At 39.7% G+C, this 14,966-nt stretch overlaps 1 protein-coding gene and 1 pseudogene across 1 annotated transcript; one reads left to right on the top strand and one right to left on the bottom strand.

The window, feature by feature from the left end:
- The first annotated feature begins 2,187 nt into the window (after positions 1 to 2,187).
- LOC122672325 lies at positions 2,188 to 4,303 on the top strand (annotated as a pseudogene).
- A 1,854-nt stretch (positions 4,304 to 6,157) lies between these two features.
- On the bottom strand, positions 6,158 to 14,467 carry LOC122648492 (DEAD-box ATP-dependent RNA helicase 18). Its single transcript, XM_043841696.1, has 11 exons — positions 14,167 to 14,467; positions 12,771 to 13,007; positions 12,041 to 12,301; positions 10,010 to 10,089; positions 9,789 to 9,894; positions 9,544 to 9,657; positions 9,156 to 9,254; positions 8,720 to 8,809; positions 7,811 to 7,917; positions 7,090 to 7,233; positions 6,158 to 6,613 (listed from the first exon to the last, which is right to left on the bottom strand). Exons 1-11 carry the CDS (start codon positions 14,437 to 14,439, stop codon positions 6,343 to 6,345), a joined length of 1,782 nt encoding a protein of 593 aa, XP_043697631.1. The 5' UTR covers positions 14,440 to 14,467; the 3' UTR covers positions 6,158 to 6,342.
- Positions 14,468 to 14,966: the final 499 nt, after the last annotated feature.

Here is a 14,966-nt window from a genome sequence, read left to right as displayed (position 1 = left end):
TGAGGATTCATCAGTTTACTCATCAAGTCACTTGATTCAGCCTTTGTGTTAAGTTCAAACCTAGCCTTTATAGCATTCAGGAACTCTACAGCAGTGTCTTTGACTTCTACATTCCCACGTATAGTCTCAAGAACTGCCTTTTTCACAACTAAAATGCACTTTCTGTTTGCATTATCCCATTTCTCAAACTTGGCATTTTCCTCAGTGGTACTATTATCAGTGAGACGACTTGGTTTAGGTTCCCTGAGTGCCAAGTCTAAGTCTAGGAGACCCAAATGCAGTTCCAAATCTTCCACCCATTTTTGATAGTTATCCCCAGTAAGAATTGGGATAGAAGACAAATAACTGGAAGGAATAGCCATCCTACAAGGACAATAATCAACACAATGTATGCTAGTTTAAAACATGAATCAAAATTCAAAACAAGCAATAACAGCAATGTGTTTTCAATAAGAGTTATAATATCAACTGTATCCCTATCCTTTGGAATAGGAATTTACTGGTCCTCTTTTTTTTTCTTTTTTTTTATTGACTGTGAAGATAACACCAACTTTTGAAAATTCAATCACCTTTGGACAAAAGAGCTCCTAAGTCATGTCCCTTCTTTTACAGGTCTTATACACTACAAATTTGATGACATCACCTTTGGAAAAATGCCATCTTTACTGTGAAAAGAACACTAACTTTTGGAAATTCAATCACCTTTGGGCAAAAGAATCCCTAAGCCAGTGTCTCTTCTTATACATGTGCATATGCCTATATTTGATGACATTGTTTTTGGGAAAATGCCATCTTTACTGTTAGGGAAAAACACAATCGAATCAAATGTGCCACTTTGGTGGATTCCACTCAATCCTATCATGTTTCTCCCTATTGGAGATTTGTGTATATATGTACATGTATGGGAACATACAATTCAATGTGTTTCTTAGATGTTAGAAACCAAATGCGGCATAATATTGCACATTTACAAGGTTAGAACATTTAAAATTTTTCTAGAACAAGTCAGAACAAAAACAGAAACAAAAACCATGCTAGAATAGTCTCAAAACAGTTCTGGAACACATATTCTTTTCTGAAACAGAAATCTTGCTCAAAACAGAAAAATAGAAACAGTATTATGTTTCGTAACAGAAACAGAGACAGCAATATGTTTCAAAACAGAAACAGTTATATTCATTTTGTTTTATACCAGAAACAGAAATAACAATATGTTTCAAAACAGAAACAGAAACAGCAGAATCTGAAATAATAAATAAATCAAACCAAACCCTTTTTTTTTTTTTTCAACACCGGCCATCCACCGGAGTTTCTGCCGCCGGCAACCGGATTCCGACAGGTCTCCGATCGGGTCGACGACAACCCAATGGATCACTTTTTCGGGCCATTCAATGGGTTTTCGTGTTGACCCGAGTACCCGAACCGGGTCGAGTATGACTTGAACCGATTTGCCTTCCTTCCTTTGGGTTTGCTTTGACCCGAACCAAACTAGTATAACCGTTTGACCTTTTTTGAATTTATTTACTTTTACTTTTACTTTTTACTATTTGCCTTTTGGTTTTTTTTTTTTTTTTTTTTTGAAATGTTAGTGGATTAGGGAATATTCCCTCATCTTCCCCAAAACCACGCAAAGCACCACCGTCTTCAACGAAAATGCAAAACTGAAACCCAAAAATTATCTAACCATTTTAGAGTTTTGCCGCATCGAAAAACCTGCAATTGATGGCCAAAGCACCATGATGGCGGCCCAAGATTCTGGCGAAGGCATCAAACACTATCAATCTTGCACCGCGATTTCTTATCTTGCACTTTGTCACTTGTTATAACTTCAAATAAAATTTGCACCGTGGGAATTTAAATCTATTTTCAGATCTGGTCTTTCATGCTTACAGATTGAATATCATAATAAAACTTATGACTGAATCTATGACAGGCCATGAGAAAGAGTTGTTCATGGCACCAAACACAGCGGAAACTTAACTGTGGGCGTGCACTGTCCCTGTTGCCCAGTTTTTTTTTTTTTTTTTAAACCAAAACTCAAATCAATTTAATAAACATGCTTTATTCGATTCCATCCCTGTATGGGTGGCTCTGATGCCAAATGTAAGATCTAAATATGGGTTTTCACATAATCCCTAGTGGTGTCCCATACAAGAACTAGAATATGAATCAAACAATCAAGGGTGTATGGAAGCATCCCTTGCACCGTGGTATATTGAAAACGATTCGATGCAGTTCCCAACGGATTTCTGCTCCCTGATCCTGGATCTTCCACAGCACTTCAAGCTTCTTTGTTTGCTCTCTAACTTTAGTGGTAAATGGAGAAGAACGAATGAGTGCTGTGGGGACCCAGAATTAAGTATATATAATAACACTATCCTGACCCTAAACCCTAAACCACCATGGGTTGGGCTAGCATATCCCTAAACTTGAGAGTGAACCGAACCGGTCTGTGTAACTTAATTCCCACCAACTGATCAACCCAAATAATTAATTTAGCCCATATCTTACAGTAAGATCACTAGTGGGTTGTCATCGTGCCATGTGGTGGCGATGCCGTATCCAAGTCGAGGCCATATCAACCCCATGATGAACTTCTGCAAGCTTCTAGCTTCGAGAGGTAGAACCGGTGATGATGATGATGAGAAGAAGAGTGATGATATAGTCATCACCTTCGTGGTGACGGAAGAGTGGCTGAGCTTCATAGGCTCCGATTCCAAGCCTACTAACATACACCTACGCTCCATCCCCAACGTCATACCGGCGGAGAAGGGCCGCGCCGGTGACTTTGCTGGCTTTGTCAAAGCTGTATTGACGAAGATGGAAGGTCCATTCGAGGAGCTCCTGGACCAGCTCGAGACACCACTGACGGCTATAATCTCCGATACTTACTTGTTGTGGGCAGTGGCGGTGGGGAATCGCAGGAATATTCCGGTGGCATTGCTTTGTACCAATTCGCCCTCTTTCTTCTCAGTGATGTACCATTTTGACCTACTTGTCCAAAATGGACATTACCTTGTCGACTTATCAGGTACTCCTCCACACAATGGGTTCCAGAGCTTCTATGGCGCAGTTGTCCTAGCGGCCTAAGCAACGTAGACATAGCCGCATGCACAATGATCGCCTTACCCCCGTTCGGGCAAGGCGCTTGACCGCTAGGGCAGCTGCGCTGTAGAGGATTTAAATTGATCATAATGTACTTAACCTTACCCCTGCTTTGGCACACCTGATATGGAGCAACCTTACCGTTGCATAAAGACACGCCCACTGACCTCGAAGGAAATTCGATCAAAAAATTAGAGTGTTTGTTCACCTACTTGTCATAGGAAGTTACACCCTAATCGAAATTGGCTCTATCTATCATGTGCTACAGTACCAGATAAGGGAGGTGAACGCATCAGTTACATCCCAGGGATCTCTTCTATTTGCTTAGCGGACCTACCAAGAGGCTCCAACGATCCCACTAAAGAAGTGCTGGAACCAATGATGAGAATCTCCTCCTCGGTCTCTAAAGCACAGTGCCTTCTACTAAATTCCTTCTACGAGCTCGATACCTAAGCCACAGACGCTTTAAGGGCATTTCTTCCTTTCCCAGTTTGCCCTGTTGGCCCCTCCTTACCTCACATGACACTCAAAGACACCACTGACAGTGACGATGACTACATGAAATGGTTAAACTATCAATCTACAGGATCTGTCTTGTATGTTTCATTGGGTAGCTTTCTATCAGTTTCAAGTGCTCAGATGGACGAGATCGCAGCAGGGTTACGTGACAGTGGTGTTCCATTCCTGTGGGTTGCGCAGCAGGATACTTCATGATTGCAGAAAGCTTGCGGTGATAAGGGGCTAGTGATACCGTGGTGTAACCAGTTAATGGTCCTCTGCCATTCTTCTTTAGGAGGCTTTTGGACTCACTGTGGATGGAATTCGACACTAGAAGTTGTGTTTGCAGGTGTGCCCATTCTTGCTTTTCCCATCTTTTCGGATCAATTCCCCAATACTAAATTGATTGCAGATGACTTGAGAATTGGATGGAGGGTGAAGAGGGGGGTGGGCATAAACAAGCTTGTGAAAAGAGAGGAAATTGTCAGGACAGTGCAGTGCTTTATGAACTCCAACGAAGAAGAAAATAAAGAGATCATAAAAAGAGCTAGAGAACTCCGAGATTCTTGCCGACGAGCAATTGAGAAAGGTGGATCGTCGGAAACTAATCTGGACGCTTTTGTTCAGGACATTTTGCAGCATCATCCCTAATGTTACTTCCTTTAAGTTTTTATGTTCTCAACAACAATCCATCTGCAACCAATTTGTACTTTGAGGTAGTCAAAATTAGAATCCATGGAGTCTTATCCAGAGATGCATCAATGTGGGCAATAATTAAAGCCACAGGTTACAAATTTAAAAAATTAGATCATTATATGTGGGCTACTTGCCTGTAAGGAAAAAAGTTTCCTACAAGGGTAATGATATTCATGGTTTTAGGAAGCTGATGGAATGTGTTAAACCTATCTCATACTAAGCTGGCCCAATTTAACGTCTATACACTAGAGTGGATCTCATTAGGTACATAACAATGTCAGTATCATATCAATCCATACCGATCGAATCAAGCAATTTTGCCCTCAAAGATACTGATAGCATATCGTATTTTGACAATTATACTCCCAACTCTTTACCATTTATCGATCTAGTATCAATCAGATACTGGTAACAATATCAGGCTGATATGATCGATCCAAAACCAATACCTAAAACCATGATGATAGTATTTCTCTCACATGGAGTTCTGTATTATTTTTTCTCTTCTATTTAAATTGTGGGCTTTATTCTCTATGTAGATAGTGTTGTTCACCATTGGTGTGCCATGTAGATTCTCTCCCACACGACATCGTTGGAACTCTCTCCCTCGCTAGTTAAAGGAAAATGAATTCTGTCCTATAACATAGTGTACGCAAGCGCTTTCCTAAGTCTGTCTCTCTCCTCTCACAACCAGGAGCATAATGTACACTAATGTTTTCCTGAGTTTCTCTCTCCTCCCCAGTGTAATGCCCCTCTATAATCTGTTATTGGAGGAGAGAGATGGACTCAGAGAGCACTGGCGTATGCTACAGTCCCGGACAGAGAACAACTTCCCATATTTACCAGAATTGGGAGCACTTATATAACAGTTTTGAAGGTAGAAACGCACTAGTATGTTCATTATCCAACTAGAAAGTTTTTTGTTACCAAAAAAAACAGCGAAGTGATGATGAGTGGGCCCTATTCAGAGGTAGGTCCTGAATCATGATTCTACATTGGGTGACGCAGCCTTGAATGCGGATCAGATGAGGTTAGTTGCTGTTGCCACATATCCAAGATTGTCCCACAGCATAAACTGTTGAAGACCACGCTTAAAGCCCCAAAAACGAGTATATCATAAAGGACTTTTTTTTCCCTCTAGACGACCAAGAGTGGAGATACTTGAATTTTCCAAAACTTGATCAAGAGCCAAAAGCATCCTGAGACCAAGCTCAGGATCTAAGCCAGTTAAGTTCCAACTTCAACTCCGAAGATTAAGAACATATAATAAAATCCTTTCATCAAAAAACTAAAAGAACATATAAAATGCAAATCTGAGACTCTTTTAACATAACCAGAATCCTTAATCTACTACGGAAAATTCTTGTAATCTAAGAAAAAACTCTTAATTGGGAGGGCCAAGGCCAACACATACAAATTAATAAATTGACATTTGGATTTGAACTCTGATATTGGTTTAACAACTAGGGTAGAGCTGCAAGATCGATCGCAGAAAATTGGGATGCTAGGTCATTGTGAAGAAGCATTGTTTACACCATCTCTTGACTTGGCCATTGAAAATTAGTGAAAGTAAATTTTTAAAATATACATGAAAAACACTTCCCGTTTCCTGGTTCAAGCACCTCAAAAACTATATATACATCTCGCATGGCTTTTTTTTTTTTTTTCAGATCTAAATTACTTATTTAATACCAAAAAATATATGAAACTTGTCAGTCTAAAGTACAATGACTGTGTACAAGACCATCACCCGGGGCCAAAGACCACTCAAGAATGTCAAGGGAAGAGATGAATGAGTTGACAAAATTTCAGTCAGGGAACCAAAGTCTTTCTTCATGTTGTTTGCCAAGTTTTGCAATTGCTGCCAAACTTCTCTTTGAATGTTCCTTCCATTTATCTGACCTTATCCTAAACTGTCACTCCAGACGTTTAATCTTCGCTTGAGCTTGGACTCCCTGCCAGATCTTTTTCTCATTATATTAGTTTCACACCATCTTCTAAGCCCATAAAAGCCTTGACAGAGCTGGCTGCATCACAATCATTTCAAAGCAGCTCTTCTGTTCCAGTAAGCTTTGCGAATTCAGTCTCATCAATGGTTCCTTTCTTCAGCTTTTTAAGTAAGCGGTATTCACGATCAAGCTCATCTTCATCTTCAATTGTCTGGGCAGCCCGTCTCTGCTTTGCAGTTTTCTTCCTCATAATAGTAGCTGTAGCATTTTGATTGACTTTAGGCTTAAGTGGCTTTGCTTGTTGATGCTCCGCTGCTTTCTTTGCTTTCAGGGTCCTTTGTCTTTGTTTCTCACGAGATTTATCTCTTAAAGGCAGAATAACAACCAATTAGTTCATATATTTGGAGATGAAAGAAGCCTTAAGGTACTGCTAAGACCCTACGATAGTCCACACACAACAGACATGTTATGTTCAGAATGTACACTAGCACATGCACACACACACAGAAATCTCTGTATAATAACTCGACCCAAGTGGACAATTACGATCGAAACTATCTTAAACATTGTGTTAAACAGCTAAAATGACTAGGAATAATAAAGAAAGAGTAGGGGAAGTCCATTCAGCTCCATTTGGAGAAGAGTGGAACTGTTGGCAGACCACAGTAGATTTGCCGGGTGGAGCCTCCAAATGGTGGGCAGTGGCACCACCCAAAGTATGGGTGAATAGACTGCCATTGTTTCCAGCTGGCTACCTTATTTTCTTAGCCATCCCCTACCCCTCCCCAGAGACGAGTGATTAAGAAGTTAAAGTGTAAATTTATGTATGTTTGTTGCTTACTTATACTTAATCTCCGTTAAATTGATATCTTCAGCTGCAGTAAACCCTTCAATAGAAAGAGAGTGATGTTTCACTTCAGGCATTGCAGGAAGCTGCAACAGGCCATATCCCATTGCTAACTTCCCAATCTCCAGTTCTTTCCATCTGCAAGAGTTACAAAATTAGTACTATTATTAGTTTTTTTTAGGGGAAATTCCCTCCACTTGGCCCAAATTGAACGAGTTTCCTAAAAGCTCCACCATTTTGAGCCACATGGACAAATGATGTGGCAATTCCGACTATTGGATAGAGAGAACATGGTCTGGATTAGCCATATGTCAAATTTCAGAGCCTAATTCAATCAAATATCCTCATGTGATGCATGCATCTCCAAACAAGTCGATGCTAACCAACAGTTCTTCAACCACTATTGTGCACTTTCCCATAGTCCTGATTTTCAAAGATCCATTTGCAACTTGGCGAACTCCAATTGGGATGAAACTCTATGGGTCTACTTGTCCATAAAACTTGCGCCCCATCCAATCTGCCATGTGCTATTATTATTAGGCTAAGTAGATGAGCCCCTAGGTACCCTACGCCTCATATAAAATTGTTTATTCACTTTCTCTCCTCAAAGAATGAATAAAAATTTTTCATATGAAGGGGCGTAAAGTACCCCAGCAGCTCAGACACTTTTCCCTTATTATTATTTTGTAGTTCGGAAATATGCATGACAAGTAACCTGAAAATATAGGAACATTGGTGCTCCTTATATGCGCGGATGTATGAAACAAACGCCTTTAATCCTTTCTCCATGACGTCGCGATCCTTTTTTGCAGCAGCTCTTATCTGAAACAGTTGGTGATTAGGAGGGTTGAAAGTGATTCATATCAAGTAGTTTCTGATATAACCTCGATGAAGAAAATTAAACTTTGCAAGTCAATCATTAAATAGGATTTCATTGTATTGCATCTATTTTCTCTCTTTTTTATTTTTACAAGCTTTAATCAATCAGCACGACAAAGACTGATTATGTCAAGCTGATAAAGAAAAGGAGAAAGACAGAGATATAAACTGGAAAAAGTTTCATTCACTGCCCTTGTCATTATTTTTTTCTTTGACAGTTGGTTTATTTCTGCTAAAAGGGCTGATTTGATCATTCTGACCACAGAACAAAAAGAGTACCCTTTTATGGGTAAAATGTCAAATCTAGTGACATCTCAACTGGATAGGCCACATGTATTTCTGCTACAAGGGCGGATTTGGTCATTCTGTTCACAGAACAAAAGGAGTACCCTCTTTATAGGTAACATATCAAAGTTAGTGGCGTCTCAACTGGATAGGTCAGCATGTGTTTCTTCCCCTTAAATTTTTAGCGGCCCAAACTTTTTGACACAGTAAGTGAAACTTTGACATGAGAGAGTAGAGTGTGATGTGGATAAAAATGTCCACAAAGTTTGGGATCCAACTAGGCTTCCATATCGCAGATATAGTGCCGGTGACAAATGATACCTTGCTACCAGCAGTGGAGGAACCCCGCTAGCTCTTTCTTCCCCACCCCACCCCCTCCAGATGTAATTAAAAACTTTTCCCGATGCGTATGGAAAGATTATCAAATGCATATAGCAATATTTAATGGATCAATACTTGCCTGAGGAATAATATCAAGAGCATTATCTGAACATTTCCTCTCAACAATGGGGACTCTTCTTATATGCAAGAACTCCACATAAGCTTCCTCCTACATATAGATAAACTCAAAATGATCAACTTACATACAATGAAATTTAATAATAAAAGAAGTCCTGGAAGGGTAGAAGGCAGGCCTTGGTGCAACGGTAAAGGTTGTTTCATTGTGACCAGTGACATGGTCACGGGTTCGAGTCTGGAAACAGCCTCTCTGTGAAAGCAGGGTTAAGGCTGCATACATTATGACCCTCCCCAGACCCTGCAGTGGCGGGAGCCTTGGGCATTGGGTACGGCCTTTTTTTTAAAGAAGTCTTGGAAGGGCAGAAACAACCATAAGGCTCAGATTTGATCCCAGTAAACAATTAATATCGAAAATCATCATGAAGGGACAAGCAAACCTTTGGTAAGAGAAAAACAATAGCGCTTCCCGACCGACCCATCCGTGCAGTCCGACCAACTCTGTGTACGAAAACATTTGGATCCTGTGGGGGATCATACTGTAGAATGAACATAGAAGTCGGTCAACTCCGACTTTTAAATGCTGGAAAATTTAGTTTGACAAGTCCTAATTAATGGGAAAAGTATATAACATGCAATATGATGTGTAAATTATAAGAGCTAACAACTTCAAATGATACGTATCCAAATACTAGAAGAAAGACCAATGTGAAATATATCCCAAAATTACAAATGCGATAGCCAAAACATTATACTCACTAACCCCCCCCCCCCACCCCCAAAAAAAAATGTCATCTTTCAATGCACATCCAAATTAACAGAATCTACCTGCACAATCCAATCAACACCTGGAATGTCAAGTCCCCGAGCTGCTACATCAGTACACAGAAGAATGCCACTTGAAAGTGAAGTAAAAGAAGCTAAGGCCTTTTCCCGCGCTTGCTATCAAAAGGTACAAGACTTGAGAAAGAGTCGGAGTGTGTATTCATAAAGGGAAGGAAAGCTGAAACAAGAAATATGCTAAACTGTAAAGCTTAGTCCATGTCCAGATCCAATATCTATGTTCAAGTTACCTGTTTCATCCTTCCATGAAGAGAAATTAAGGGGCACCCTTTGAGAGCAGAAAGGCGTGGAAGAACAACCCCCCAGTAATCAACACAAGCACATGTCATAAAGTACCTGCAATGGTGGTGAAATTAGATGCAATACAGCAGATTGGTGCTTTTACCCTTTCGATATAGGCGTGAGCAATAAATTATATGAAATTCTAAAATGCCAGGCAAGCTTAACTTACACGATGATCTTTCTCGACATGTTATCTTTTATGAAATCAACAAGCTGAGATGACTTTTTGTCTGCTTCAGATTCCAGATACTGCAAGATGACAGAAGAAAAAATATATTATAGACACGTGAAAAGCATTGGAGGGTAGATGTCAGAATACAGAAGACATTTGCTTCGGCAATAGAAAATGATGATGTCACATGATTGCCATTACATTATAGTTAAGATTATTTCCAGGGTAAAATTGCACCTAACAGATAATTTTGGTAAATAGTCTCTCTCACTGGCTCTTCAGTGGGAAAGGAATTAAGACACAGAAAGGAAGAAAAAGAAATGGAAAAAGGGGGTTATTTCCCCCGAATGAGGTTCCACCAAAAAAAACTTCATATCCCATGTTCTTTGTTATCATATAAGGTGACATCCAGAAAATGGAGTTGAATTTTATTTAGTATGTCTACCCAAATACTCAATGATCCCATCACTAAGTATCTTGCACTTATTATTTTATAAACAGTAAAGTCCAATTTGGTCTCCAATTGGAAGAAGACACTCTTCAAATCCATCCCCCTCCCACCCCACAAAAGAAACTAAAAAACAAAATGGCATTGGTCACATAACACACTTCAAAGCATTAGAAGGGTTTTGAGTGCTCCAATATCAATTGTCTTCAGGATGAGGTGCAGAACCATGGGGGCTTTGTCTGGTGTCGAGAGCACTAATAAATACGAGTCTTTGAACATCCTGGGATTGAATCTTTGTTTTTAAATTTAGTCGTCGGAATCACAGGTGTTTGGGTAGTTTAAAAGGAATTAGCTCCAGGGTTGGGTCCGAATATGGAGCCCGGTTATATTATTTGTTTCAGGTCACTTTATGTGTTAGCCAGAAAAACAGTATACCGAAGTACACTGATGTAAGTCTTGAAATGATGGAGTGAATTTAAGTAAGGATGTCAAAGGGACAGCCATATGTAACTCTTTTTTCCCAAAAGCTAATGAAATTCTCAACATAATGTAAAACCCTAGAGACTTAACTTTCAGAATACCAGCTCCTGAACCATGGCCAAAAAGATGTTTTGAAGTACTTGAAATTTGGAAAGTATGGACCGAGACTGGAACCACTCTAGACTGATGGTATGAAAGGCTATATGTTATTTTACTCTGAACTAATATGTAACTACAGGGAAACAGTTCCAAGATGTAGCTGGGAAATCCTCTGAATGCACTTTTGACCCTCAGAAAGGGTCTAGTCCTGTGGATGCATTATTCTCCTCTTTTCAGGAAAACTAAACCTTGAATTTTGTAAAGGAATGTCATAGAAAGGAGCTTTGGGGCGTTGAGAAAAACACTTTCCTATACTTAGCAAAATGTCATGTTTTCCACTAAAGACTCAAAGTATAATCGTCATTGCTAATTGTGCCCTTCACAACTTCATTCGGGATGAACATGTTGACAAGCATTTTGCTCCCTATGGAGAGGAAGATATGACAGAGAGACCACCTGAGGATCCAGATGAATTCCCACCAGATTATGCCTATATGAGCCAAAGAGATATGGCAAGAGAGATGGATACAATTAGAGGGAACATTGCAAACCTGTTGGTTAGGCAATGTCGGATGCCTGGAATTTGATTTTGAACTCATTTACTGTTACTTATGATGTGTAAGAACCTTATGTTGGATATGAACGATTATTATTTGTATGTTGACATTTTGGACATTTTACTTAAAATTAGTGTGCTTCTTAACTTTACTATTATTACTAAAGCACAATGAAAAGTTCACGACTCGTGTCCTCGTGGACAAGGTCAGATGGTTTTGAAGCAATCTCATGCTGAATGCAACTATGGTCGGTGCTTTTATAAATGCCTCGCAAATGAAGATCATCCAAACTCCTTTATGTTGGTGAGCTACCACAAGCCTGATGAATCTTCTTCCTCTCATAAGCATGCAACCCGATATCAACTACCTAGGGACAACTATCCCTGTTATCTGAAATGAATAACCATAGTAACCAATGGAATAAGAATAGATTAAACAAAATACCTCCATATTAAGGCCTAAGGGTGTTTTGGAAGAGGCCAATTGTTGGGAGGATGCCAACTCATCCTGTGTTATGGCTTCTGCTCGAACTTCAACCCTCACAGGATTCCTCAGCCCTGCTTTGGAGAGCTCTTCAACTGCCTCAGTTTGGGTAGCAGAAAAAAGACCAGTTCTACGCAGCTTTGGTAACCGAGATATAATGGAAGTTATCTGCTTTTGAAACCCCATATCCAAGAGCCTATCAGCCTCGTCTAATATTAAGACCTGCTCCAGTCAACAAAGATGAATCAGAGATCAAATTAAAAGAAAATACTATTAGAAGGATATCAAACATCATTAAGAGGCCTGACCCTACAAATTTTCCAACTCTCATTACCATCATGAACAGCATAAAAAGAAACAAGATGTCCAGCCTCCACCAGATGAAGAGAAATTATTTACCCTTGTCTTTCACTGATTAGGCAAATCACTTATGTTGAAGAACCTGAAGCCTGAAGGTAATTTTACCTTTGTTCCTTGTCCATATCTTATAATTTTTCAATAGAATAGACCAATCAATGATTGTCCAAACAAATATCACAGGTATACACGGCAACTAGCCAACTACCATTTACTTGCAAAGCAAAATTGGTAATGAACTAATGATTAATGAAGATGCTTCCTTGAGTAACATCCTAGATCCCTTTACATTAAGATATTCAGGGCTATCTAAGAGACTGAGATCTATCAATACCTCAAAATTTCGGAAATCCAAGATATCCATGCGTTCCATTATGTCGTATAACCTCCCAGGTGTGCCTATCAATAAATTTGCTCCTTCCTCCTCTATTTTCTTCATGTCAGCCTTTAAGTCTAATCCTCCAACAAGAAGCACTGCCTTAACATTCGGTAATGTTGAAACGAAAGGCTGTGCAACATGGTATATTTGTGATGATAACTCTCTTGTTGGAGAGATAATTACACCCACAACCTGTAAACACATAAAACTTGATTCCCAAAACTGCACCTTATAGCATTCAAAACCATACATGAAGTCATGAACATCCAAGATGGAACAAATATAATGAAACGATAGAAGAGGATGCCCATTAAATGAAGATGAACAAAAGTAGAAGTACAAACATATAAATGCATCCAAATAAACCATGATTCCCTAGTTTAGCCATCTTTTTTTTAGTGCATCTTTTATTGAACAATTTACACTATGACAATCTCCATGTGGGATATAATTATATACTCTACTATTTTATTAAATAATACAAGAAGAGTAAATTAACATGCAGTCAAAAGGGTGTTATTTTTCAGATATCCTACAGAAATCCGTCTTGTATATCAACCATCATACAGAAGACTTCTTCGTCGTAGATTTTTGTTATTATCACTATTGACCATCCTAGAATATGTAACGTGTCACGTGTGACAGTTCTGACCATCAAGTTCCTTATATTTTTGGGCTTCGTAATTTTTAAACAGGCTCCAGACATTGGAGTTTCTGAAGTAAATGGCATGTGCATCACCACGGGTTAACAGAACTGTGACTATATGTTATTGCTCTACCATTCAGCCATACTGATAAAAATCACAGCCACTACAATGCTAACATAACACCTGATAGATAGATTTTTGCACTGGCTATGAATGAGGTGGCTATAAATATAGAGAATGGATTCCATAGTGTATGTTATATGCTGATGATATAGTTTTGGTTGAAGAGACTAAAGAGGATAAAATGATACGTTAAAAATGGGGATGGATACTCTAGAAGTTAAAGGTTTTAACTTTTAAGACAAGCCAGAGCAAAATAGAATACATGGCGTTTAATAGTGGTAAAAAATAGATACTAACGAACAGATGTTTCACATCAAGGTAGAACCTCGAGTAACCATTCTCGTTAAGTAAATATGAGCAGTCAAGGAAGGGGAAGGCCAATGATGACCTCGGCAGAATTGTTGTGTGAGATGGCACCTTCTGAACAATGACCTCAAATAGAAAGAATGTATTCGTGCAGCCGACACAGAAGTTGTTGGGATAAGGTTTAAGGCTTAGTCAGTTAGAGCAGAGTTGAGAGTTCATTTAAGATAACAAATCAATCACCTCGCAATATGAAAAGAAAACCGAAAGCTGCAAACCTGGTGAGGTTTTGGGCGCTCCGAAGAACGACGGAGGATCTCGACAAGGGGAACAACAAACGCTAGGGTTTTCCCAGAACCAGTGGCGGCGTCTACAGTGACATCTTTAAAGCTACAGAGTAGGGGAATTGTTGCGGCTTGAACTGGTGTGCAGAAGTGAAAACCAGTTTGGGATAGGGCATCGAGCACGGGAGCCGACAGAGAGGGTTTGAGATCGGAAAAGCGAAGGTCCGTCAAGGCTCTGTTGGGAACGTCCTTCGACACCAATGCCATGTCCTCAAGAGTGCAGCACAGACTGTATCACAGATTCACAGTTTACAATTCATTACAGGCATAGGTTCTGCTTCGCCCTAACCCACAACGGCGCAATGTGGCATGTGCGCGCCCGACCCTACCAACTCCTAACCTGGCTCAAAGGGCATTATTGTACATAGACCAAGCAAAAGAAAACAAAATACATAAAACAGATAGAAAACATGATAAACGCAAGGTATGGATATACGGTATTCAAAATCAAGGACTGAAAATTGATCCAATCTCACATGCCATTGACTGAGTCATCCAAACTAGGGGTTGGGTCATAGTCACTTCGATAGATAACAGCTTGTAGACACAGCTAATTTTAAGCGCATGCACAAACGTGCCAATAGAGGGGGCCCATACGTGCCAAATAGTCCAACACATTGCCCACGTGTGTCGACACGCTGCCACAACCTACTTTCGAACAGACTTATTGGATCGGCAAAGATCTGTTGGATCGATGAGTGGAGTTTCGATTGACGGCAAGAAGACCACCAGAA

The sequence above is a fragment of the Telopea speciosissima genome, chromosome 1 (assembly GCF_018873765.1).
Source record: "Telopea speciosissima isolate NSW1024214 ecotype Mountain lineage chromosome 1, Tspe_v1, whole genome shotgun sequence".
Taxonomy (NCBI): Eukaryota; Viridiplantae; Streptophyta; class Magnoliopsida; order Proteales; family Proteaceae; genus Telopea; species Telopea speciosissima.
This window is presented reverse-complemented; position numbering and strand designations above follow the sequence as displayed.